The following is a 22,833-nucleotide window of genomic DNA, read 5'->3' on the forward strand; positions in this document are numbered from 1 at the left end:
CTCATCGTTCCGATATAAGGTTACCATTTGTCCTCGTCATCGACTTAACGCGCGTTTTCGCGCTGAATTCTACCACCCCCTCGTTTAGCGAGGTACAACTTGTTTCTTAATTTTTTTCTTTTCTTTTCTTTTCTTTTCTTTTCTTTTTCCTTTAACACGATAGATCTTCGAGAGAGATGCGTGAAATATGAGATATCTACTATGAGATGTATTCTTGTTAATTGAGCTTGTTGTGTTCTTTCGTTGAGAAACGTTAAGAATTCAAAGAGAAAATTTGCGATATATTTTATATTTGGGAAAGAAAATTTTTTCGTCTATTTTGTTTTATGTTCAAATTTGAAAAAAAAATAAACACTTATCGATAAATGTAAAATTTTTTTTAAAATTAATTTTCTCTCAATAATTTTATAAGGAAAATGTTTCATCTCCTTCCAAAAAAAAAAAAAAATTCCCACTTCGATTCCCCTCCACTCTGTTCGTACAACGAATTCGCAGAATTTTCTGTGAACGAGATAAGGGGAGAAAAAGAGGGGGAAGGGGGGATTCGATCAAAGAGATTCTGTCGGTGGCGGCGCGAGCCATCGGGCGACGTGCGAATGCGAACATAAATCCAAATTAGCGGCAACATAACGCAATCGTGCACCGATAGAGGTACTACGATTCAGAGGGGGGGAGGATCTTCTCTCTATCTAGAGGCCGGTGTTCGCACGCGCGAATGACAGTAAATCGTATGGCCGCCGGTATCGGAGAGCTCGATCAAACGCTCGTTTCGCGGATGCCAATGGTTGTTGTTCCAAGTGGCGTGAAAACCGATCTACCGCGATCTTCTCCGTAGATCTTCCTCTTCCGCCGATTTCTTCCTGGTTCTGATGTTAGGTAGAACGACAGTTATCTGAAATATTAGAAAATCACTATTAGCATTTATTTTGTTGAGATTGACAAATTTTTATGTTATAAGGATATCTATCTATATTGAATACATTATAATCTCTTTTTTTTTTTAAATATTCTGTTCAATATCGAACGCTTTGTGTAGTATAAAATTGTAATATATCATATATTTTACGTAATTTCGAAAGATGGAATAGAAAAAATTTATATTTATTTATATTATTTAAATTATTTATAAGAAAATATGAAAATAAGAATTAAATGTCTAGTTGATGGTATATTTTTCTAAATGTTTTATTTAGAAAACGGGTTAAAAATATATATATGATATATGTACATAAATATATGAAAATAGATATATATATATATATATAAAATATATTGAATAAATTCTTAAAATTTCCCCAATCAATTCGATTAGAAGTAAAGAAGGCAATAAAGTTAATTCAGATAGATTCCGTCTTTCGAACGCATGAATTTGTAGAGTGAATGTAGACAAGGAAAGTAAATGATGAGAGAAGGACAGAGATAGTGTAAAAATATTGAAATCAGCGCCATCTTCAGAGTGCCGCAAATGAAACTCACGAAAAAAGGACAGAAGATAGTAAGAAAAGGATAGAGATAGAGTAAAAATCGAACTGCTGGCGCCATCTCTCGAGTATTTAGTAAACTTTTCTTCAAAGTTCTCTTAACACTCAAAAGATGGCGTTAAACTTCGATTCCTACTCTACTTTATCCTCCTTTTACCTCTACTTTATCCTATCTTTCGAAAAAGTGTCTTTGATGTCCGAAAGATGGCGTTAACGGTCAATTCTTATTCTCTATCCTTTTCTCGCTATCTTCTATCCTTTTTTATTTGTGTTTAATTTGCGGCACTCTGAAGATGGCGCTGATTTCAATATTTTTACACTATCTCTGTCCTTCTCGCATAGTTTCTCCTTGTCTAGCACATTCTACTTAATTTTAGCGCGCGATCATACGAGATTTAAATCGAAAAATATTTTTATTATTTTTTTTTCGAAAACAATATATCTTAATATTTAATAGAGGCAACAAAAACTTAATATCATATAATTTTAATGAAAAATAGATAAAATATTAATTCAAAAATTAATTTTATAATTTATCAATATTTATATAATTATATATATATATTTATATTATATTATTTATATATTATATTATATATATATATATGAATATATATATATATATATTCATAAACGTTTTTAAAAATGTATCAACATTTAAATAAAATACATGGGAAATTTTCTCTCACAGATTTCTCTCACAGGTTCCAAGACTTAGATAACTTCGTTATAATACATTAAACTTCGATATCTTCTTCAGGAGCAGGTAAAATCACTGTCGTTACGGTAACTGGTTTCGTTCTCGACTTCTTACACACCAAAATCTCCATTCTTCCCGATATTTTACCGTTCAAAATCGCGTTAACGATAAATGGAATTGGAACACCGCTCGGTAAAAGAGGCACGTCCATCACACGTGGTTTCACTTCTATGTTCTCACTCCTGCAAACGATGTACAAATCCGTGTCGGACAATTCGTCGGATATATTCGTCAGCAAAATGCGAATTTGATAATGAGGTCCCAATCCTAAAACTGTAGCTTCCACGGTAAGAGAGTGCGATCCAGCGTCTTGACTATCGTTCAAAGATTCGACTACCTTCTTGGCTACCATTAATCTCAATCGAAGTAGACCTTGCTGAAAAGTAGTGTGTATCTTCTTGGCTTCTGATCTTTCGCGTATCGTTTGCTCGACGAACAATCGCGTTTTCTTCGGTATCAGAAATTTAGAACCATCGTTGATCGGTAGATCGGACATTGCATTGTGAATACTGAAATCGGCGGTGCGTTTCAAAATCTTCACGCAGAGGCCACCTCCTACGGTGACCATCGCCATTGTTCGTTCTTCTTGACCCATTTTACCGTACTATTTCAAAGAAAAAGAAAAAAAAAAAAGAAGAATACAATTATCATTAATATTTAGCTTAAAAAATAATTTTTCTCCTAGATATATGGTATACCTTCATAGCTGAAACTGGTTCCATAATCTTCAACGTGTCTACATGATGCTTTCCATCGTATACACGGATACCATATCCAGCTGTACTCACAGCAAGCAAAGAGAGTCCAATTTGAGGAACTGGTAAACTTATCGAATCCAAAATTGCTCCCGGAACGCGAACGTGCCAAAGTTTAATTCCCTGTTACGGATTAATTCATCGGCTATGATTTATATTCGAAATAAAAAAAAAAAATACTTTGTATACCTTTCTGGAGAAACCGATCAAAGTGCCATCCATCGTGGTAACCGCGATGCCCTCGTTATTAAGGGCTGAAATGGCTACAGCAGGTGACGATAATTTTTCCCAAAGTTTGACAGAACTTCCCCTCCTTATCATACCAATTCTACCGTCCCTTCCGATAATTAATACTCTTCCATCACCTGTCCATAAACCTATACACGCAAAAGCAACCGGTGGCCATTGCAATAAATGTTTATCCATAATGGAGAACGTTCTAAAACAAATAGACATTTCGTAATTTACTTAATTATTTTTTAATTATACAAAAAAAATATATAATTGAATAAAAATGAATGAAATACCGAGGATCCAATATAAGTATTTCTCCAAATTCCGTACCCAGTACGAGACAACTACTTGCCGGATCGTTCCACGAATCTCTTCGAATCACAGAAATCGCAGTTAAGGCGTTACTTTTAACGAGTGGAATCCTTCTGTACTGTTCTGCGAAACTAGCTCTCAAATTCTTATCCATGCATAAGAATTTCAACGTTCTCGGTGAAATAAATCCAGCTCCAAGTTCCTTTAACAAAAGATCCAATTCGTCGGCTAATGTGAGCACGTTCAATTCCTCGTCCAATCCAGCCTTGTGCCAAATCTATCAACAGATTTTTTCCTTCAATTTTGTAAATCGAAAAAGTATTTGTCTTTAAATTTAGGGGAAGAAGAATTTTCTGTACCTCTCGTTCTTTTGGATGTGCCTCGATGTGCGGCAAACAGTATTTAAAATAAGGTCTCATATTTTTAAAGATGTAGACGCTAGAGCCAACACCCACTGCCACTACGGAGGATCGAGGTTCTCCATTTTGCGTGTAAAAACCGACCACCCCACAAGGTAGATCTACCATGTTGTGCTCGGTTATCTGATCGCCTCCTTTGTAAACTCGTATCTGAAAATGATTTGTATAAACGTGTGTAATATTAATTAGAGATTATATTTTATAGGACGTATATATTTGGGAAAGATGTACGATATCAATGATATTTTTTAATTATTAAAAATTGTATCTCACTTTAGGCGAATTGACGTCGAGAGCTCCCAAATCAGCACAGACAAGCCTTGCATCTCCATCGCCGCTTACATCGAGCATATCTAATCCATTTGGTAAAGTGTGCAATTTGGCAGCTGGTTCCCAAAGAGCCTCTAACCAGCGACTCGTACCTAAGCTGCTAATATTGTGTTCACCTCTGAAAATTATAGATAATAAAAATTAGATTTATAAAACGTTTCAAAATCTATATATATATATATATATTGCATTTTAAAATCGAGTGATTAGATTAATTTTAAACAATAAAGTAAAGAAATTGAAGGAGAAATTAATTTTTTTTCTTACCGTAAGCTATGCATATTCGTAGTTTTTTTTTAAATCGAAATATTATTTTCAATATTAGAATTCATCGTTGAATTCTCTTTTTAAAAGATGTCATCACAAGGATGTTGAGATTTTTAAAATAATTCCTTTTTGAAACAAAAGCAAATGAGTATTGCGATTGTCGAATAAAAGAAAGATTAATCATATTTAACAAATTTACTTAGAGAAAACGATTCAACGATGTGGCCCCTGCTTTGTTGTGAACATTTGTATCCATAGAAATATTCACGTGTACATAATATCAATGATCGCGCGCAATTCGTTATATTTACTATAATGTTACGTTACAATACGTAAAATATAATTATTTTTACATATTAATTTTATAATATTTATAAAATATCGTACAATTTTAATGAATTATATATAAAAAACGAATAAATCTGAATTCGATATATTTTTTTATTAATATATAATTTTTTTACGACCTATTTTTTTTTCATAGAACAATATTTATAATCATTATTCATTGTTATTCTCATGTGTTTCGTTTCCTCCAGAAATTAAGTTCAACTTGACCTATTCATAATAATAAACATACGAATCACAGTTGTAAAGTATTTAGTCAATTTCGAAATAAAGCATTGGATGATTTTTAAGTTATTATTAAAAGTAATGAGAGAGTAAAAATTCTTTTTTTTTTAAATTTTGTGAAAAATATAATCAATTCTATATTTGTTTCATAACAAAATTGATAAGATTCTGGAATCTTAGATAATGCACGCACCCACAAAATTGATGAATATAAAATATGGACAAGCTATAACACCGGTAACATACTCCAAGAATACTGTAAAAGTACCACCTCGAAAATTGTGGCAGAAGGAGAATGTCAAACCGGAATGTCAAGATGATGATTGGCACAAGAATAAAAATTCGAAAAAAGATGAGAAATGGGATGCAATCCAATCACCGCAATTTGTCGATTTTTCAAATTTACCCGATATTGGAGATTCATTTTTTAGTAAGTAATGAACGATATCTTTAAAGAATAGAAGACGTTTAAAAATTTTCAAAATTTTTCTATTTCGTTTTATTCAATTTTGATTAATAAAATTGATCGATTCTTTGATCATGTATAGATAGAGTAACTGTAGTTGTAAGTACACCAAATCCAAATCTTGCAAACGAAAAACTTCCGAATATAGTTACAGAAGACGATTCATTGATCACGTAAGAATTACAATTGTGAATTTCCAAACATAATATATTTTTTTATCTTCTTTTTCTATCCAATAATAAGAAAAAAGATATCATTTAATTCTTTCGTAGATCTTTAAAAAATTTCTCTTTGTCTGAAACACAAAATGAAACAGTATACGAAAACCCGTTATACGTTAATCAAAAGGAGAAAGAAAAAGAAGAAAACGTAGTGCATGATGTTAGCATTAATCAAGTATATGAAAACCCATTATATGTCAATCAACAAGAGAAAGAAAAAGAAGAAAAAGAAGAATACGTAGTACATAATGTTAGCATTAAACAGGTGTGTAACGTTGATAATGTATAAATAATATTATTTAAATTGATTAAATTGAGATTAACATTTTAGGAATCTAACGTTAAAACTGAGATTTGTAATAAAGTACAAAAATCACAGAATGTTAAGATACATCCATTTTCTTTTGATTTACGATCAAAAAATATGCAGAAACAAAAAGAAGAACAAAAACAAAAACACATTAAAAAGGTATACAAATTTTTGTTATAAATATATTAAGATATTAAAAAATATTGTGATTTTTTTCATTATTTTTAGATATCGGAAGAAGAGAAAAAAATAAAAATATTTCATGCAAATCCCATTCCAAAGTTTATAAAAAATCGAATTAAAATTGAACCAATAAGTAACAATAAAAACGAAAAAAATCAAAAAGTTAATGTTCCCAATAAGCAAATTAAAAAGAATACCGAGGTATATAATTAAACAAATTTTATTTGAAATCAATTATATGTATGTTTTTAATTAATTATTAATTTTAATACTTATTATATAATATTATTAATTAATTTATATATTATACATTATATAAATAATAAATATATTTTTATTAAATAATTTAATGAAATATTTTTAATTTTATTAAATAATCTAGCTTTGGAAAAAACCGCCGTTTACACCATGTTTATCAAAGAAGAAGTTAGAACCACCAAAAATAGGACCTTTACACTCAGAAATTCGAGCAATAGAAAGAAAACGCTTTGATGAGATTATAAAAGAAAAACAAAGACAAAAAGACTTACAGAAACAAATGGTAAAGTATTCTATAATATTATTATTCGTTAATAATATATTCTATTTTCAAGATTATAATGCATACAATAATAAAATGGAAATAATAGGAAATTGCTGCTAAAAAGAAACAAGAGGAAGAAGAAATCGCACAGCTACGAAAACAAATTGTTCATAAAGCTCAACCGATTCGAAGATATAAAATAGAATTACCAAAAGTCGAAAAACGACCATTAACTGATCCTATAAGTCCAATATTATTGAAACGTCGTCGTCGTGTATAAATACTTAAAATATAATTAAGAAGCATTATACTTTAGTAATCGAATCTTTTAAATCAATGTTTTTTTTTTTCACGCCCTGTTTCGCAGGTAGATACATTTATAAAGTAACTTAAATTAATAAATATATTAAATTAAATTTAAATTTTTAGTTTAATCATATTAATATGTATGTTTTAATATATTTACACATATAGATACACATCCATATACTTTTTGATTCTCTATAAATTTTGTCAATAAAGGCAATTTCATCGAAATATATTTTTAATCTCTGAAAGTAACGTTTTATAAAACAATAATTTTTCAAAATATATTTGTATCTGTAGATACTAAATGATCGTTATTTCAAATAGTTTACTAAATATTTTTATCGAGAATATGTGAATGGGATTATTGTGAAAATTAGTCATTTTTTATAGTATTCTCACATATTTAACATAGTTTATGTTGAATAAATATTTGTTTTAACGAAGATGCGCATTAACATGAAATACATAACATACATTACTATAATATATTATAACATACATACACACACACACATATATAGATATATTAAAGATTGCCAATGCATTCTAGATTATATTAATATTCTTAACATATGATAGTTATAAATATTTAAATAATTGATAAACACATATTACAGTAATTATAAAAATGGATTTTCTTTAACAGCATAAATATATATTTTTCCAAAGCATGATATAGTATTACATAAATTGTTGATTTGTACCTTTTTCTTTTTATAACGAAATGTGTGTAAAAAATAAGTTTTTATTTGTTGTATTATGTACATAATATTTAATATTTCAAACTTGATAAAAATAAAAACTTGATATAATGTTCATAGATATAAAAACTATCTTAAATATCAGAAATTAATGAATAATGAACATTTATTTAAATAAAACTAAAACTTTTTAAAATATTTAAAAAACAATTAAAATTTTAAGAAAAAAAAAATTATTTTAAACTTTTTTTGCATATTCAATATCATCTATGAAAATTATATAAATTTGTCAGTCTTTTTTTTATAACTAGTTTATATAGTTTATAAATATAAATAATCTTGAAATAAAATCATGTATAATAACACATTCCGTTATTTTTTCTTAAATTTAATTGCAGACATACACACATACATCTTTCTATAAAATTGAAAGCATTATTCAATAAAACAACTAATTCAATATTCTCTTATTTCTAAATATATAACAAATTCATTCACTCTATTAAATTTATTATAATATTTCATTTAGAAATTAAACAGTCTCTGTATGTAATCTTTGAATTATCAATTTGATAAACTTATTCAAATAATATATTTAATTTTTCTTAATAATATATAATAAATATAAAGTTATATAATACAATTATCAATAAAGCATATTAAATTATATATATCAATTTATTTTAAATTAAATTAGAAATAATTAAATTTATTAATATTCGCATATAAAAAAATCTATATTTACATAAAACAAAATTACAAATATATTTTATACAAATTTTAATAAAAAAAAAAATTAAAATGCATTCATAGATATGTAAATGCAAGTCTATAGTATAACATTTTATCAATATTATCAGTTACTTTAGATATATAAACATAAAATACAGTTTCAATTTATTAAAAATTGAGATTTAAAATAAATCATAAAATATAAAACAGCCTGCGATATATTTGGCATTTAAAGCCTGATTTATATCACAATGGATATAATATAATATATGCATATATTTGCGTAACTGATATAGGAAGCCCAATGAATTAATAATAGATATAAATAATTATCTTAAAACTATTTTGAACACAGCCAATGACACATTAGTGACACATGATCATAGATTATATGTGACATAAGTTACACATGAATAATAAATTCATTGTTAAAAATTTGGAAGAGTTTATGGAATATCATAATTAGAATTTTTTTTTTTTTCTTTAAAATATATACCCATCTTATTATTTAACCTTTATCTTATTGAAGTAATGCTGATGATGGAGATGGAGGTAATGATGGTGATGGCGGTGGTCTAGTAAAAGTTTCTATTTCATTACAATGAAATTGACATACTGTACTAGATGTACTTAAAGTAGATTCTGACCACATTCCTCTTCCTTTAATCTTTCTTCTAGCCCTATTATTATCTGTACTTGAATCAGGCACATTTCCAGACTTGTTTTTACGAAGATAATTCCATAATAAATTTAATCTGTAATAATTTCAACATCCAATTAATGAAAAAAAAAATTAAAATTAAAATACTTACAATAATATATTTACCTAGGATATTGAAATTGAGCAAAATGAGATGATGGACCTATAACTGCTAATATTGGACACAAAAAAAATGTAGCATATATCCAACTTATTCCCATTACAAGTAATAAAAATATACCAATTTGAATATATGCTAATACACATGAAGGTAGCATAAGAGCACCAGCAGCACCAGTTGTAAGACAAGCCATTAAAGTTGGACCACCCATTTGTGTAAGAGCTGTTTTTACTCTATCCTCTCTCTCTTTAGAAGTACATGCTCTATAACTTACTACATAGTGTAAACTAAAATCTACAGTTAAACCTAAAAATAATATATATATTATATATGTATATATTAATAATTAATATTTAATATATAAATAAATAAATAAATAAATAAATAAATAATATATTTTATAAATTAAAATTATTAATTATATCAAAAAGTACCTATTGCTGTAGATACTGTAATACTTTCTAAAACATTTAATTTCCACCCAAGAAGAATCAAACCAGCAATTGTTACTATAATTGCTGCACCAATTGTTATAATTGCATATAAACTGATAAGAGGATTAAATGTCACAAAAGCCAATACTATGAGAGCTAGAATCAATGAAACTCCCATTGCCCAAAGAGTACCTTCATACAATGTTCGTTGTAATTCATAAAATTCTAATCTACTAACAAACCAACCACCACGCATTCCTAATGGAGCATTTTTTAATTGATTTTGCATCCATGTTTCAACCTACAAAATATTATTTTAGATTTCATTAATTATATTATAATTATTTACAACACAACAAAAAATACAATGTATTTCATATATATATGCACATATTATACACACACATACCTGATGAAAAAATTGATCCATATTTGAAAAAGAAAGACTGTAATTATATATGCTATCATATTCAACAATTAAAGCTTTAATTTTAAGTGTTGGCATTATTACTGAATTTGTTTCATTTGATATTTGTAATTGTGTTGAATTCGGTTCTCTTAAAAATTTTAAACCAGCAAAAACACCATTGCGAACCCATAAATATGAAGGAGTACGATATAATCCTGCATTAGCTTCAGCTGCACATCGTTGTAAAGTGGTTGAATTATATGGAAATTTACTTTTTTCACAACATGGCATATAATTAATATGTGGATCAATGGGGTCTTCACAACGTCTTTGCATCCATTTACGTAATGATTCAATAAAACAGTTAGGAAGTAAAGGTCCTAACGTATTACGATAAAAAGATTGTGCTCGTAAATCATGGCAAAATTTTTCAAGCCATAATTGTGATTCTGGATGAGATACATCAAAAGATTCATCCCATTCTGGTGTACCAATTAAACCAGGATCTAAATAATTACCATTATCGATTGGTTTAACGCCCCATACAAATCTTAGTGGCAACATATCTCCATTATCAATCTGTAATTGTTAATTATTTTAAAATCTTTCAAAAAGATATATCTTAAGAAATATTATATTTTTTTACATACTGTTTCATATTTCTCAAACCAAAATTTTCGAGCATATATCAAGTCATATTTTTCAAATGGATGAGAACTATCAAATAATTGGAAATCAGCAGTATCTGGCAATTGTAAACCAGGATATTGGAAAACAATAATACAACATATTATTGCTACAATACCCAAACTGAATAACCAGCACCATCGAAAATTAATAACTATCTTTATAAGAAAAGAATTAAAACTTATCGTTATTTTATCTCCAAATAGTCGTAAAGGTCTAACAATTTTTCGTGTTATAAAATTCGCGGGAGATAAAATACCAAGTTTAAATCGTTCTGATACTACGACACATGCTGGTAACCAAGTAATCATTAAAAAAAAATTTGCAATAACAGTCATTCCTGAAAATAAACTAAAGATTTGTATTAGTAATATTCAAATTTATTTATTTTTCTTTAAATATTTTAATATTAGTTAAATAGTTATTTTTAAATATATATACCTAAAGCAATTTATAGCAGTAACATTACTAACAACTGATGCAAAAAATGCTACTGCAGTAGTTAAAGATGTAACAAACATAGATGGAACAGCATGTTTCATTGTTTCTTGTACCAGTCTGACTAATCCATTATTTGATATTTTTTGTTCTTTACCTCTTTCCCAAATTTTGCAATATATAAATGCATCATCTGCACCTATTCCTTAAAAAAAATAAAATTGCATGTTAAATGATTTGATTTTTTAAAATTGAAAATTTAATTATCATATACACTTTCTTACCTACAGCAACAACAATTGCCAAGAGATTCATAAATGGGAAAAATTTTATATGCAAAAGTAAAGTATAAAATGCATATGAAATGCCAAGACTAAAAATTACTGCAATAATGGTTGTAACAGTTAATAAAAAAGAACCAGTATATGCCCATATACAAATTGTTACAAAGGTAAAACCAGTAAGTAATAAAATAGAATCTGACACTAACAGTCGATCAAACAATATACTTTTTAAACCCAAATGCATTCCCTTTACACAAAATTTTCCATAAGATAAATCAACATCATTTAATCCTTTATAAAAATCTAAAGTAGCTGAGCTTGCAGCAATTGGTAAAAATAACATTGCATATTTTAATGTCGAATTTAACTTATTTTGAGGATCTTGCTCCTGAAAAAAATATAAGTAATTATTCTTAATATTCATAATAAATTATATATAGAATATACAGAAATATATAGAAATTAATTCTCTTACTCGATCCAAAATAAAATCAGTATCCAATAAGTAATGCAACAAATGATATGCTGCATTATGCATATAGCATTCAATTGGAACATGTTTTTGACAATTTAAATCTTCTGCACAATTTAATGTTAAACGACGATTTTGATAATAATAAATACATCTTTTTAAAAGAGTTTCAACACGACTAAGATCATTTTCTGTTACACCCAAACAAGAACTTCGATTAGATAGAAGTGCAACATAATTTGCTGGAGACCAACTTCTACAACATTTTTGCCTTGAATTGTTATATTCTATTGACATTTGACATAAAGAAGAAAAATGTGAATTTGATCTAAGCTCTGCATCAATATAACATTGTGCTAATACACCTTCCATTGACCATAAATTTGAATCTTTAGAGGTTCTGCCAATAACAACACGTGCATAAGCAGAAGATGGCAAATTACAAAAAAAATTCTCATTATCAATATAATCTTGACTTTTATAATCCTTTGTCATATCTAATTTATTTTTGTTTTTTAACTCTATTAATTCTTCCCATTTATCTTTAATTTCAATTTTATCTATTTCTTCTTTATTAATTTGTTTTTGATATTTCTTTCCTCCTTTTTTCTTATTTTTAGGTTTTTTTTCAATCCAACTATAATTTTGTATAATAGGATTCTGTAAATTCTAAAATATATTAGATTATAATATTAGATTATTGATAATCGATATTGATAATCTGATACTTATTTTCTAAATATATTTATAGAACAACTTAAGTATATAAATTATTATTATAAATTATTAAATTATTAAATAATAAAATTATTATTATAAATTAAATATATAAATTAATATTATAATATTACAGTATTAATAATTTTTAATAAAAATACCTGTTGATTTAATTGTTGCACATAATGATAATATTCTAAAGGATTATCAACTAATTGTCCTCTTGGTTTATTTGATTCTAATAAATTTTGCCAAGCAATAAGTCTTTGTGCTAATATTGTACCTCTTGCTTCAAATCCCTTTAACATTATAAAAAAATATAAATTAGAGAAAATATTATTATTAATATTAATAAATATTATAGAGTAACTATAAAGAAAATATATTATTTTACATATATTATTTTTATATTTTAATTATGTATACTTACTAACTGAGGATCTGAGAAGTCTGGAAATTTTTTAATAGCTAAGGGAACAATTAAGCATGTTGAAGAAAAAATAAGTATTATCATTAGAATGGTATAAGGATGATGAGCTATTACTCGAGAAAACCACCACATTTCCATTTTATGACAAAATTATATTATAATTTAAATCATATTTAATATAAAAAACTAAAGCACAATATTATCTTAATTTGTACCTAAATCACACGATATCATAGCTTTATTTTTTTAAACAACTTTTAAATTGGAAAAATTAATCACAATAAACATTAAATTTAGCATAGTAATTAGTAAAAATAAGTTTTTAATGCGTATTTTTAAATACAAATCGCTGAATAAAATAAGTAGTATATATAAATAATTTTTATTAACAAAACTTTATAAATATTTATACACTTTTTTTATTAGTATCTCCATTATATTTGTAATATTTTTGCATAATTATTTTATCTATTATATTAAAAGTTATACTACAAATATAAATTTCAAGAGAATAAAATTATAATCACTATTTATATAGAAATATTTCAAAATGTATAAGTGAGTGTAATTTTATATAAAACATTAAAATATGATAGTTCAATTTAAAAAGCAACATGGACTTCCCACTTAAAAGGATGGCACGTGTTTACATCACAGTAACAAATGGAATGATCCATGAACTTCAGTCTATGAAGAATGTATATATACATATTATATATTTCTATATATAAAATTTTTTAAGAAATAAAAAATAAGAAAGAAAAAAAAATATTTTTTTTAATATTATATTTGAATAATAAAATTCCAATTTTTTAAGATTAAATTATTTAAGATTGATATAAGATAATAAAAAAACAATAAATAAGTTTTGTATTTCTATATATGATATGTATTTGTGTAAATAATATAAAATTTATTTAATTATAAAATATTTAAAAAATTTTATCATATATTTATGAATAATATTGTTATTTTTTTCAGTTTAATAGTGTTTTTATATTTTTATTTTGGTATTTCTCGAAATTACACGTGATGATAGCTCATTCGTGTTTTACCGAATTTAATGTTATAGACTACATGCAATGACAGATAATATATACATATATATGATCTTATAAGTATTACACACGTGTCTTTTTCAATTATCAAAAAAATTGAATATTTTATTTTATAAATTAATTAAATATCATTTAACATGTTGATTAAATATAATGTAAGTATAACTTAAATTCTCTAATTTTATTTTTTTGGATATTATTTTTAATATAATTATCTATTAATGATATTTTTATTGTAGATGAAAATTTTAACAATATTTTCTCTTTTATTTATACATATTTTTGTCGAATCAAAGGAAATTGATAATAAGCTTTTAAAATGTTTAGGTAAGCAAAATCATAAGTGTTAATTAATTAATTAAATAATTAATATTAAATTATTATAAATTATAATTATTTATTTTAAGTATAACAAACTATTATAATAAATTAATATTTACAATATATAGTTTGTAGATCAACAATGAAAGAAATTGAAGGAGAACTAGCAAAAATTGATCCTGCAAGAGAAATTGAAATAGGTAATTACAGATTAGATGCACAAGGAAATATTATTCATAAAAAGGTAATAAGAGATAATTTTTTTTTTCTTTAATTTTATATTATAATCAAAACATGTTTCAAATAAATATTTAAATAATTTAAAGATTCCTCTTGCACAATCTGAAGTATATGTATCAGATATTTTGGATAATATTTGTGAAAAAATGTCAGACTATGTAAGAGCAACATATAAGTCAAATGGTGAATTAACAATCTTAAATTTAATAAGTCCATCTGGTGCTATGAATCCTGAAATGAGTAAAGTTGATATTATTCAAGATGATGATTTAAATAAAAGTTTAAAATATTATGTAAGTATTTTGATTTTATTTAGAAATATAATAAATGATTTAAAATATTATATAAATTAATATTTTTTATTTTTTATTTTAGTGTGAAGGAATAGTAGAAGAATTTGAAGATTCTATAATTTCATTATTTATTCATAAAAAAAATGATGTTAATGAACAGTTATGCACAAATATTGCAAATTTATGCAATTCTACAAATATTAATCAGGATAATATTGAAAAAAATGACATAAATGAAGAAAATGATGAACTATAATAATTGTATAGGAAAAAATGATACATTTGTATCTGCATATATATATATATATATTTTTGATATTCAAAAGATTAAAAATTAAATATATTATTTTAATCTAATAAAATGGATAATGTAATATTTAAGAAAGAAATAAAGTACAAAAAAATATTTAAATAAATATTAATAAATTTGAAATATAAGTTCATTTTTCTAAAAAAATAATTTAATTTTGTTTGATATTAAATTAAAAATAAATATACACTGATATATAATAATATAAAATTAAAACATATACACTGATATATAATAATATAAAATTATAATAAAGAAATATATTTATGTACATAATTAAATTAAATATTATTATAACCTAATTTAATAAAAAAATGAATATAATTCATTAATAAAAAATGTAATATTTATTTAATAATTTCAAAAAATTATTATTATTTTGTTTTGATAAGTTATTACTAGAGAGCGCTCTAATCGATAAAGGATACAGTTATAATATATATAGTTGGTGTTTCTAAGGAATCATTCTATGATCTACGGTCTTTATTCCCAGGTTTCTGTGCGCGCTTGTTTCGTCTTCGTTCGCCGCCATCATTACGAAGACGAAAGAGGTTGGTTTTATTCATTTTCGCGTGGCCGTGTCATTACTCGAAAATCAGCACAAATGAAGATGGTTGATAAAATAGACATGAGTCTTGATGATATTATCAAGCAAAATAAAGGAAGTAGACCACGTGGCGGCACTGGCAGACGGGGAAGAGGTGCCGGTAATTCACCTCGTAGAGGAGCACGCAGAACGCAAAGAGTTGGTGGCGTCATGCGGGGACGCAATCGTGGTGGCATTACAAGAAATTCTCTTCCATACACAAGGGTAAGAAATTATTTCTTTTTCTTGTTGCTATTTACATTATATTTACTTTGTCACGTGTATCATATATCAAAAACTATCATATTATTTTTATCTTATGTACGAAATAGTTTAATCTGTAGATAGATTAACGATCGTATTTTAAAATCAAATAATATTTTATGAAATAAGAATATAATTGATATAATTTTTGTTCTATTATATTGATACTTTATTTATTGTAAGAGATTATTCAGTTTAAATTCTTGAAAAAATTATTGAACTATGCGTTTTTATAATAGAATCGTTTAATGATTTTAAGGACGTTCATGTGTATTACTTTTTCATACATTTGATTGTTTATCTTTTTGAATATTAATATAAAAACATAGAATATTTTAACTTACTAGATCAAAAATAATGCAAAATTTTTAATAAATAATATGTAAAATATTTTTTTGTTAATTTAAATTTTAGTTTATCAAAATGCACATGAAACTAATATTATATATTTGAATACTTATATTATAAGAAATATATCTTTTTATATAATCTCATTTATAGGGTGATGTAAACAGTGCATGGAAACACGACATGTTTGATGGAGTAAAAAAGGTTGGCCGAAGTGCAATAGGTAGCGCAGGAACAACCAAGCTTCTTGTATCAAATCTTGACTTTGGAGTATCAGATTCAGATATTCAGGTATCTTATATAAAATTGTTAAATTTTTTTATTAATATATTATCTTAAAATTAATTAAATTAATATAAATATAAATTTCAATTTAAAGTTTACAAGAAATATAAATTTTATATTTTTAAAAATTTAAATTTTAAAAAAAAATGAAATTAAAATTTCATTGTATAATTTAATTTAGTAATTAAATATTGTATAATTATTTAATATTATTTATTTAGTATATATTTTAATTATTAAATATAATTTAAATATTTTTATAATAATGTTGTATATTTGTGTGTTTCTTTAGGAATTATTTAGTGAATTTGGCCCCTTAAAGTCAGCAGCAGTGCATTACGATAGGTCAGGTCGATCATTAGGCTCTGCAGATGTTATATTTGAAAGAAGAGCAGATGCTATTAAAGCAATGAAACAATATAATGGCGTACCCTTAGATGGTGTGTAGTTAAATTTATGTCTGGACTATAAGTTTTGCTTTGAATGTCTCTTTTTAATTATGAAATTCCGCCTATATTTAGGGTTTCAGTATCACTTATTAATCTGGTCTCCAGTTTATACCTAGCAACATACAGTTTGAGCATTTTCTCTTTTATCCTTCCATAAATACTCCAACATGGGATGACATTAAAGAAAAACAAATTTCAAAGAAGTTATTGTGAATTATGATTTGCACAACTATTCACATCTATTATTGCAATATGTGGTATACATCGGCAGGTCGTGAAATGAACATACAAGTTGCTACCTCTGAAATACCAGTCACATCTATCCGTGGAGGCCCGAGACTTAGCGGCAGTAATTATACACAGAGACCTCAGTCCCGCTTTAGGGGTAACCGTGGAGCAGGATCCATCAGAGGTATGTAGTTGATTTATATTAAAAAAGATAAATAATTTATCAAAAAATATTATAGATTTTTTATAATAGATTTTTTTTCTTCTTTTTATAGGTCGTGGAACTGGCCGACGTGGTGGCAGAGGGGGCAGTCGACAAGCGACAAAAACTCCTACCGCCGAAGAATTAGATGCAGAACTGGAAGCTTATGTGAAAGAAGTAAAGTAACAACGTCACAAACCTTCACATTTTTAACATTTTGTTTTGATCTGACTTAACACGATACAATGTGTTTCCCTAATTTTCATGAGAATATATAAAAATAAGTATAACTATATCATTAGAAAAATGTTATAAAAAATTTCTCTTATAAATGGCTCTTTTATTTTTGACGGTTTCTTTGAAAATTGGCATACAATTTTTACAGACATTTAAGAAAAATGATTTGTAGGAGTTCATAGATTTTTTTATGATACCGTAACAAAAACAAAAAAAGATAATAAAAAGTTAATGATGTAAAGACTGTATGGATTTGTATGTACTATCGTGCGTGTGTGGTTATCAGATGAAAAATACAGTAAAATTCATCTTTAAAAGTTGTTGTTTATCAAACTACAGAAGTGCTTCTAGCCCTCAATCTAATTAGTTTTTATGAATAATTAAATATTAAATATTTAGGAATCCATCTTTGAACATAGTTTATACATTGAACACCTTATAACATGTGTATGTGTATTACTATGTTTAGTAGCATCAGATTTATGTAAATTTTAATGAATTGTTTTTTATTATGAATAATATAAAGTACCACTATGTGTAGCTAATAGCTTCTAGTGGAATAAGGCTGTGACATCGTTATCCTCTAGTCATCTACTAATAAAACATTTTACTGTGCAGTAATGGACTTGTAAGACAATGTACATGGTTTTATTCATGCAGCGTATGAATGGCAATGCAGTGGTACAAGACTGAAGCAAAGAAAGTTTGACGAGTTATTATCTAATAAAGAACAATGTTCTTGAGAATGAAATAATTTTTATTTCCCATCTAATCAAAGATTTATATTTTATCTTTCTTAAAGACAATTTTCATTTTAAATATATAAAATTATATTGACTATATTTAATATGCAAAATTATGGATATTAAAAAAAAAACAAATTTTTTTTGAAGAACATTTTTTATTTAATTTAAATAGTCACACGAGGTATCATTTTGTACATATGTAAAAATATTCACTAATAGATACCATGAGTGGTATATGTTATTTTCCACTCTTGATTGTAAAGTAGATCACTACAAAGTTGTACTTGTTTGTATCTTAGGAAGTCATTTTTAATGCTTCTAGAATTATTAATTTTCTAAATACTTAATAATAAGATCAGTCGAGTTTAGATAATAAATTTTTACTATGCAATAATTGTGTACAATATGAGGCAACGTTACCACGCCAGTGTTTTAAATTATAAAAGATAGATAAATTATGTTGATTTTTTTTTTTATAATCTTTTAAGTGTTCTCTTCTTATCTTTTAATATTTTTTTCTTTTCTGCTGATAGTTTTTTATCTCCTGCATGCTTTTTAGGCAAAGGTCCTCCAACTTCAGAGGATGTGCAACTTTCCAAACCTGCTTTGCTACCTTTTCCACCTCCCTAAATCAAATTTGCTTTCTGTTATCTATCATTGTGTATATAAAATTCAATTTGATACATATATTATCATTAATATATATATATAATACATACATATATATACATATACATATATATATATATATACCTGTGCATGTATTTCTGTCATCATTTTTGCTCGCTCTGAATAATCATCATACCTTTCTAAAAGTAATTTACCAGCTTCTTCATTTAAAGCAGATTCTGCATTTGGCACTATTAAGAGACATTTTACAGTCTGTAAATAAAGTAATTAGATGTGCTATTTATATTAATCAATTAATTAAATAATTTATATCAGTTATATTAATTACAATCAGATATTTTTATTTATAAATAGCTTACTAATAATATATGTTTAATTCCGAGATCTGATTTCCAATCCTTTTTTAAAGTATTGACACAAATTTCTCCATTTTTTGCAACATTTGGATGAAAAATTTTTGTAAGGAAAAATGCCTTTGGTGGTCCTTGAGGAAAGTCTTTTCCAAGAGCTAATTTTACTCTGAAGAAACCGCCAGCATATGGCGTTCCCGCTGGTATTAGAAGAATTTAAATTTTTAACTTATAAATATTATGATAAACACAAACCTTAATAGATGAAACAATAATTATATATGTATAGAAATTATGTAAATTAAATAATATTAAATAAAAACTTGTAACAACAATTAGGTAAAATATTAAAAATATTATAAGAAAAATATTATCTTTGTTGATATTGCATGTAAGTACAATTTTAATTAATTATGTAAATAATATTCTCTTTGATATAAATTAATAAAGACAAATTTTATGCCTGTATATGTATATACAGGCATAAATATATACATAAATATAGACATATTTATATATACATATAAAATCTGACATTTGAATAGGTTATAATTCAAAAATTATACAACTTCTTAAACAGTCCATAATAATTGATTGAAATTTTATAAAAAGAATAATTGTGAGAGCTTTAATCTTACAGGGTCCTTCTATGATAGCTTGAATGTCAGTAACATCTTCTTCATTTAAGATTACACGAATACCCTCGGGTGGTTGTGCAGCTAATTCACTCATTTCTTTAGCTACACGTCGAATAATTTGTGGAGATAGATTTTCAACATTTGATATCTAAAAAAATAAATTAGATAGATAATTTATTACTAAATGATAAATATATTCAGAAAAATCTATTTCCTTAACCAGAACATAAACAAGAAGTACCGCTGTTAAAAGATTGCGAACTAAAATTAATATATATTATTAAGTACTCACAGAACTTACAGCAGCCATATTTAGCAAATTTTGAATAAAATTTCAACTAAACGCGTTTAAGACGCGATTGTTTAAGGTATACTGTTAGAAAATCTTTAACGTCACAACATCAGCACAGTATCGCCTACAATAACCAACATTTTGAACTGATAGCCAATCGCGTGCGAGTTACAATAATCTCGAAACTAGAAGTCGATTCTTCATCATTTCGTGTGTTTTCAAGCAAAAAGTATCCGGCATCTCGGACTTTTATTAAAGACACATCACATAATTAAATTAAAGAATAAGTAAATATTTGAATGAAATGGAATATAAATTTGGATATTGTGTTTGCATTGTACTGTAACTTGGACGTATTTTTAAATTCTTGTCTTGTCTTGATATATTGCTTCTTCCGAGCGAATTTGAATATTTTATTTAATAGCTAGAATGGCTGATAGTGCAGCAATAGAAAGGGTACGATTTTTATATGTTTTTTTAAAATACAGAATATTTAAAATATAATTAATATATTTTACTTAACAATTAATTAAACAGGTTCTTACATATCAAATCATATAATCCTACTGGTAGAAAAATCAATGACAGTGACACTCATTTTTGTTCTGAAATAATATACTCTAATTGCAGGAAAAGCATATGAAACAATTAAAACGTAGAATGGAATGTTGGCGTGAAGTGATACTTCCATTAAATTCTATTTTATTATGGGAACGATCTTGGTATCCTGGTCTTATACTTGGAATTACAACTACAATATTTTTGTGAGTGAAAATATTAAAAATTTATATATTTTTTATTATAAATTATTATAAATTTTTATAAATTATTTATTTTATATATTATATATTTTATAATATTATAATACAATATTATAAAAAATATATTATTTATATTTATAGTCTAGTTTTTTAAATTTTTCATTTTTCTTTTAGAAATTTTTAATATATTGTGATATATAAAATAATGAAAATTAATATTAATTTTAAAATTTTTAAATTAAAATTTATATATTGTGGCAGTTAGTAATTATTTTTATATGTTATATGTAATATTTATTTTTTATAGTTTGATATGGATGTTGGAACCTGCAATACTTACAATAATATCTGTCTCTCTTCTTATATTGGCTTTGGTTGATTATCTTGTACCACCTGTATCATCTTTGCTAAGTCCTGTTAACAAATGGACTGGCCAGAAAGAGAAAAAATTAAATGAAATTTGCCAAAATTTATCTATCATAATTTTACAGTTACAAAGTCTATGGAAATTAATGTTAAAGACAAGAAATGATCGTCCTAATGTTGTAAGTTAAATTATGAATTTAATATTTAAATAATAAATATTAGGTAAAATATTTACAAAGAAAATATAAACTGTTATAAATTTGTCATAAACTATTTTTATATGCTGCAGTATTATGCAGGAATAATAACTTGTCTCATTATTTGTATATGGATTGGAAGCACAATTAATAATTTGCTGTTGTTTTATATAACAGGTAATAGCTTTTTAAATAATTTATTTGATTATTTTTTATAAAATGAATATATAAATAATTTTCTTATTTTATTGGAATGTTACAGTGAATATTCTTTTACTTACACCAGGATTCAGATATAAAGGACGAGCAATGTCAGTTATATCATATGTGCGCGATTCTTTATCTCATGATAAACAATCATAATCATCATTTTGTATGTGTTTTTCTTCATTCTCTGTGAGACTTATCTACAATAAATTAATTCGTAATTTATTAATTCATAAATAGGGAAAACTAGCTTTTCAGCTTTTTAAAAGTACAATTATTGTTATATAAATTATGCTTTCATTTTCTTTCATCATTTTATGTAATATTTATTATTGCATGCACTTCATTTTATATGCATTTTTATACTCCAAATGTACTTAACATTATTCTTCATTCATTAATAACAAATTTCATCTTTCATCAGAATTCATTTTCATAAAAGAAGTAATTATGTAAGTAATATAGTTAACATGTTTATCTAAAGAAATTTAATTTAATATTGGCGTTAATTTTATTTTTTCATGATGATCATATTTAAAATATTTGAAAATGGCGGG

General features: G+C 25.7%; 6 protein-coding genes and 1 long non-coding RNA gene across 12 annotated transcripts in view; 5 read left to right on the forward strand and 2 right to left on the reverse strand.

Annotated features, from left to right (window-relative positions):
- Window positions 1-7,586, forward strand: part of LOC102675477 (targeting protein for Xklp2-like) — a 15,174-nt gene extending 7,588 nt beyond the window's left edge. Inside the window, exons 1-8 of one of the 3 annotated variants that reach the window (XM_006622163.2) lie at window positions 5,051-5,209; window positions 5,297-5,561; window positions 5,680-5,770; window positions 5,870-6,083; window positions 6,150-6,287; window positions 6,357-6,512; window positions 6,694-6,852; window positions 6,941-7,586. In XM_006622163.2, the coding sequence (XP_006622226.1) occupies window positions 5,315-5,561; window positions 5,680-5,770; window positions 5,870-6,083; window positions 6,150-6,287; window positions 6,357-6,512; window positions 6,694-6,852; window positions 6,941-7,114 (1,179 nt within the window). In that variant the 5' untranslated portion in view covers window positions 5,051-5,209; window positions 5,297-5,314 and the 3' untranslated portion in view covers window positions 7,115-7,586. Of the gene's footprint in view, window positions 1-5,050; window positions 5,210-5,296; window positions 5,562-5,679; window positions 5,771-5,869; window positions 6,084-6,149; window positions 6,288-6,356; window positions 6,513-6,693; window positions 6,853-6,940 lie in introns of those variants that run through there. The other 2 variants (XM_006622162.2, XM_031513568.1) reach the window with 2 other exon arrangements.
- Window positions 2,117-13,953, reverse strand: LOC102675335 (protein dispatched-like). The gene is made up of 15 exons (XM_031513571.1): window positions 13,269-13,953; window positions 13,000-13,137; window positions 12,125-12,790; window positions 11,650-12,037; window positions 11,369-11,570; window positions 10,891-11,278; window positions 10,241-10,819; window positions 9,832-10,132; window positions 9,403-9,703; window positions 4,235-4,409; window positions 3,902-4,111; window positions 3,524-3,819; window positions 3,186-3,435; window positions 2,940-3,119; window positions 2,117-2,845 (listed from the first exon to the last, which is right to left on the reverse strand). The coding sequence occupies exons 1-15, from the start codon at window positions 13,404-13,406 to the stop codon at window positions 2,219-2,221; spliced, it is 4,839 nt and encodes a 1,612-aa protein (XP_031369431.1). The 5' UTR covers window positions 13,407-13,953; the 3' UTR covers window positions 2,117-2,218.
- LOC116186416 lies at window positions 8,558-9,461 on the forward strand. Its single transcript, XR_004151403.1, has 2 exons — window positions 8,558-9,128; window positions 9,407-9,461. It is a non-coding gene; the product is annotated as an uncharacterized LOC116186416 (long non-coding RNA).
- A 479-nt stretch (window positions 13,954-14,432) lies between the features above and the next one.
- On the forward strand, window positions 14,433-15,613 carry LOC102676068 (protein seele). The gene is made up of 5 exons (XM_006622167.2): window positions 14,433-14,481; window positions 14,566-14,653; window positions 14,776-14,891; window positions 14,974-15,180; window positions 15,263-15,613. The coding sequence occupies exons 1-5, from the start codon at window positions 14,464-14,466 to the stop codon at window positions 15,434-15,436; spliced, it is 603 nt and encodes a 200-aa protein (XP_006622230.1). The 5' UTR covers window positions 14,433-14,463; the 3' UTR covers window positions 15,437-15,613.
- A 280-nt stretch (window positions 15,614-15,893) lies between these two features.
- Window positions 15,894-18,406, forward strand: LOC102675926 (THO complex subunit 4-like). The gene is made up of 5 exons (XM_006622166.2): window positions 15,894-16,301; window positions 16,842-16,979; window positions 17,266-17,413; window positions 17,694-17,834; window positions 17,926-18,406. Exons 1-5 carry the CDS (start codon window positions 15,960-15,962, stop codon window positions 18,036-18,038), a joined length of 882 nt encoding a protein of 293 aa, XP_006622229.1. The 5' UTR covers window positions 15,894-15,959; the 3' UTR covers window positions 18,039-18,406.
- Window positions 18,407-18,970: 564 nt separating this feature from the next.
- Window positions 18,971-21,309, reverse strand: LOC102676346 (ubiquitin-conjugating enzyme E2 S). 4 transcript variants are annotated; one of them, XM_006622169.2, is made up of 5 exons: window positions 20,746-21,100; window positions 20,454-20,601; window positions 19,825-20,015; window positions 19,589-19,717; window positions 18,971-19,461 (listed from the first exon to the last, which is right to left on the reverse strand). In XM_006622169.2, exons 1-5 carry the CDS (start codon window positions 20,761-20,763, stop codon window positions 19,309-19,311), a joined length of 639 nt encoding a protein of 212 aa, XP_006622232.1. In that variant the 5' UTR covers window positions 20,764-21,100; the 3' UTR covers window positions 18,971-19,308. The 4 variants fall into 4 exon arrangements, with proteins under 4 accessions (XP_006622232.1, XP_006622234.1, XP_006622235.1 ...); XM_006622171.2 differs by lacking the exon at window positions 20,746-21,100 and adding an exon at window positions 21,291-21,309 and having other exon boundaries at window positions 18,983-19,461; XM_006622172.2 differs by having other exon boundaries at window positions 18,987-19,461; window positions 19,641-19,717.
- Window positions 20,918-22,827, forward strand: LOC102676199 (ADP-ribosylation factor-like protein 6-interacting protein 1). The gene is made up of 5 exons (XM_006622168.2): window positions 20,918-21,201; window positions 21,376-21,509; window positions 21,814-22,051; window positions 22,162-22,246; window positions 22,332-22,827. Exons 1-5 carry the CDS (start codon window positions 21,175-21,177, stop codon window positions 22,430-22,432), a joined length of 585 nt encoding a protein of 194 aa, XP_006622231.1. The 5' UTR covers window positions 20,918-21,174; the 3' UTR covers window positions 22,433-22,827.
- Window positions 22,828-22,833: the final 6 nt, after the last annotated feature.

This window comes from Apis dorsata, unplaced genomic scaffold, assembly GCF_000469605.1.
Source record: "Apis dorsata unplaced genomic scaffold, Apis dorsata 1.3 scaffold_667, whole genome shotgun sequence".
In the NCBI taxonomy this organism is placed as follows: domain Eukaryota; kingdom Metazoa; phylum Arthropoda; class Insecta; order Hymenoptera; family Apidae; genus Apis; species Apis dorsata.

What these genes read in the sequence shown, in the direction of transcription:
- LOC102675335 (XM_031513571.1), bottom strand. Translation starts at nt 13,406, where the DNA reads ATGGAAATGTGGTGGTTTTCTCGAGTAATAGCTCATCATCCTTATACC. An exon ending in CTGATTTTATTTTGGATCGA is followed by an intron (nt 12,038 to 12,124) that starts GTAAGAGAATTA and finishes TATTTTTTTCAG; the next exon opens with GAGCAAGATCCTCAAAATAA. An exon ending in TCGACGTCAATTCGCCTAAA is followed by an intron (nt 4,112 to 4,234) that starts GTGAGATACAAT and finishes AATCATTTTCAG; the next exon opens with ATACGAGTTTACAAAGGAGG.
- LOC102676068 (XM_006622167.2), top strand. An exon ending in GAAATATTATTCATAAAAAG is followed by an intron (nt 14,892 to 14,973) that starts GTAATAAGAGAT and finishes AATAATTTAAAG; the next exon opens with ATTCCTCTTGCACAATCTGA. An exon ending in ATAAAAGTTTAAAATATTAT is followed by an intron (nt 15,181 to 15,262) that starts GTAAGTATTTTG and finishes TTTTTATTTTAG; the next exon opens with TGTGAAGGAATAGTAGAAGA.
- LOC102675926 (XM_006622166.2), top strand. Translation starts at nt 15,960, where the DNA reads ATGATCTACGGTCTTTATTCCCAGGTTTCTGTGCGCGCTTGTTTCGTC. An exon ending in ATTCTCTTCCATACACAAGG is followed by an intron (nt 16,302 to 16,841) that starts GTAAGAAATTAT and finishes TCTCATTTATAG; the next exon opens with GGTGATGTAAACAGTGCATG. An exon ending in TAATGGCGTACCCTTAGATG is followed by an intron (nt 17,414 to 17,693) that starts GTGTGTAGTTAA and finishes ATACATCGGCAG; the next exon opens with GTCGTGAAATGAACATACAA.
- LOC102676346 (XM_006622169.2), bottom strand. An exon ending in GAATTAAACATATATTATTA is followed by an intron (nt 19,718 to 19,824) that starts GTAAGCTATTTA and finishes CTTTATTTACAG; the next exon opens with ACTGTAAAATGTCTCTTAAT. An exon ending in TGACAGAAATACATGCACAG is followed by an intron (nt 19,462 to 19,588) that starts GTATATATATAT and finishes AATTTGATTTAG; the next exon opens with GGAGGTGGAAAAGGTAGCAA.
- LOC102676199 (XM_006622168.2), top strand. Translation starts at nt 21,175, where the DNA reads ATGGCTGATAGTGCAGCAATAGAAAGG. An exon ending in ATAGTGCAGCAATAGAAAGG is followed by an intron (nt 21,202 to 21,375) that starts GTACGATTTTTA and finishes CTCTAATTGCAG; the next exon opens with GAAAAGCATATGAAACAATT. An exon ending in ATTACAACTACAATATTTTT is followed by an intron (nt 21,510 to 21,813) that starts GTGAGTGAAAAT and finishes TATTTTTTATAG; the next exon opens with TTTGATATGGATGTTGGAAC.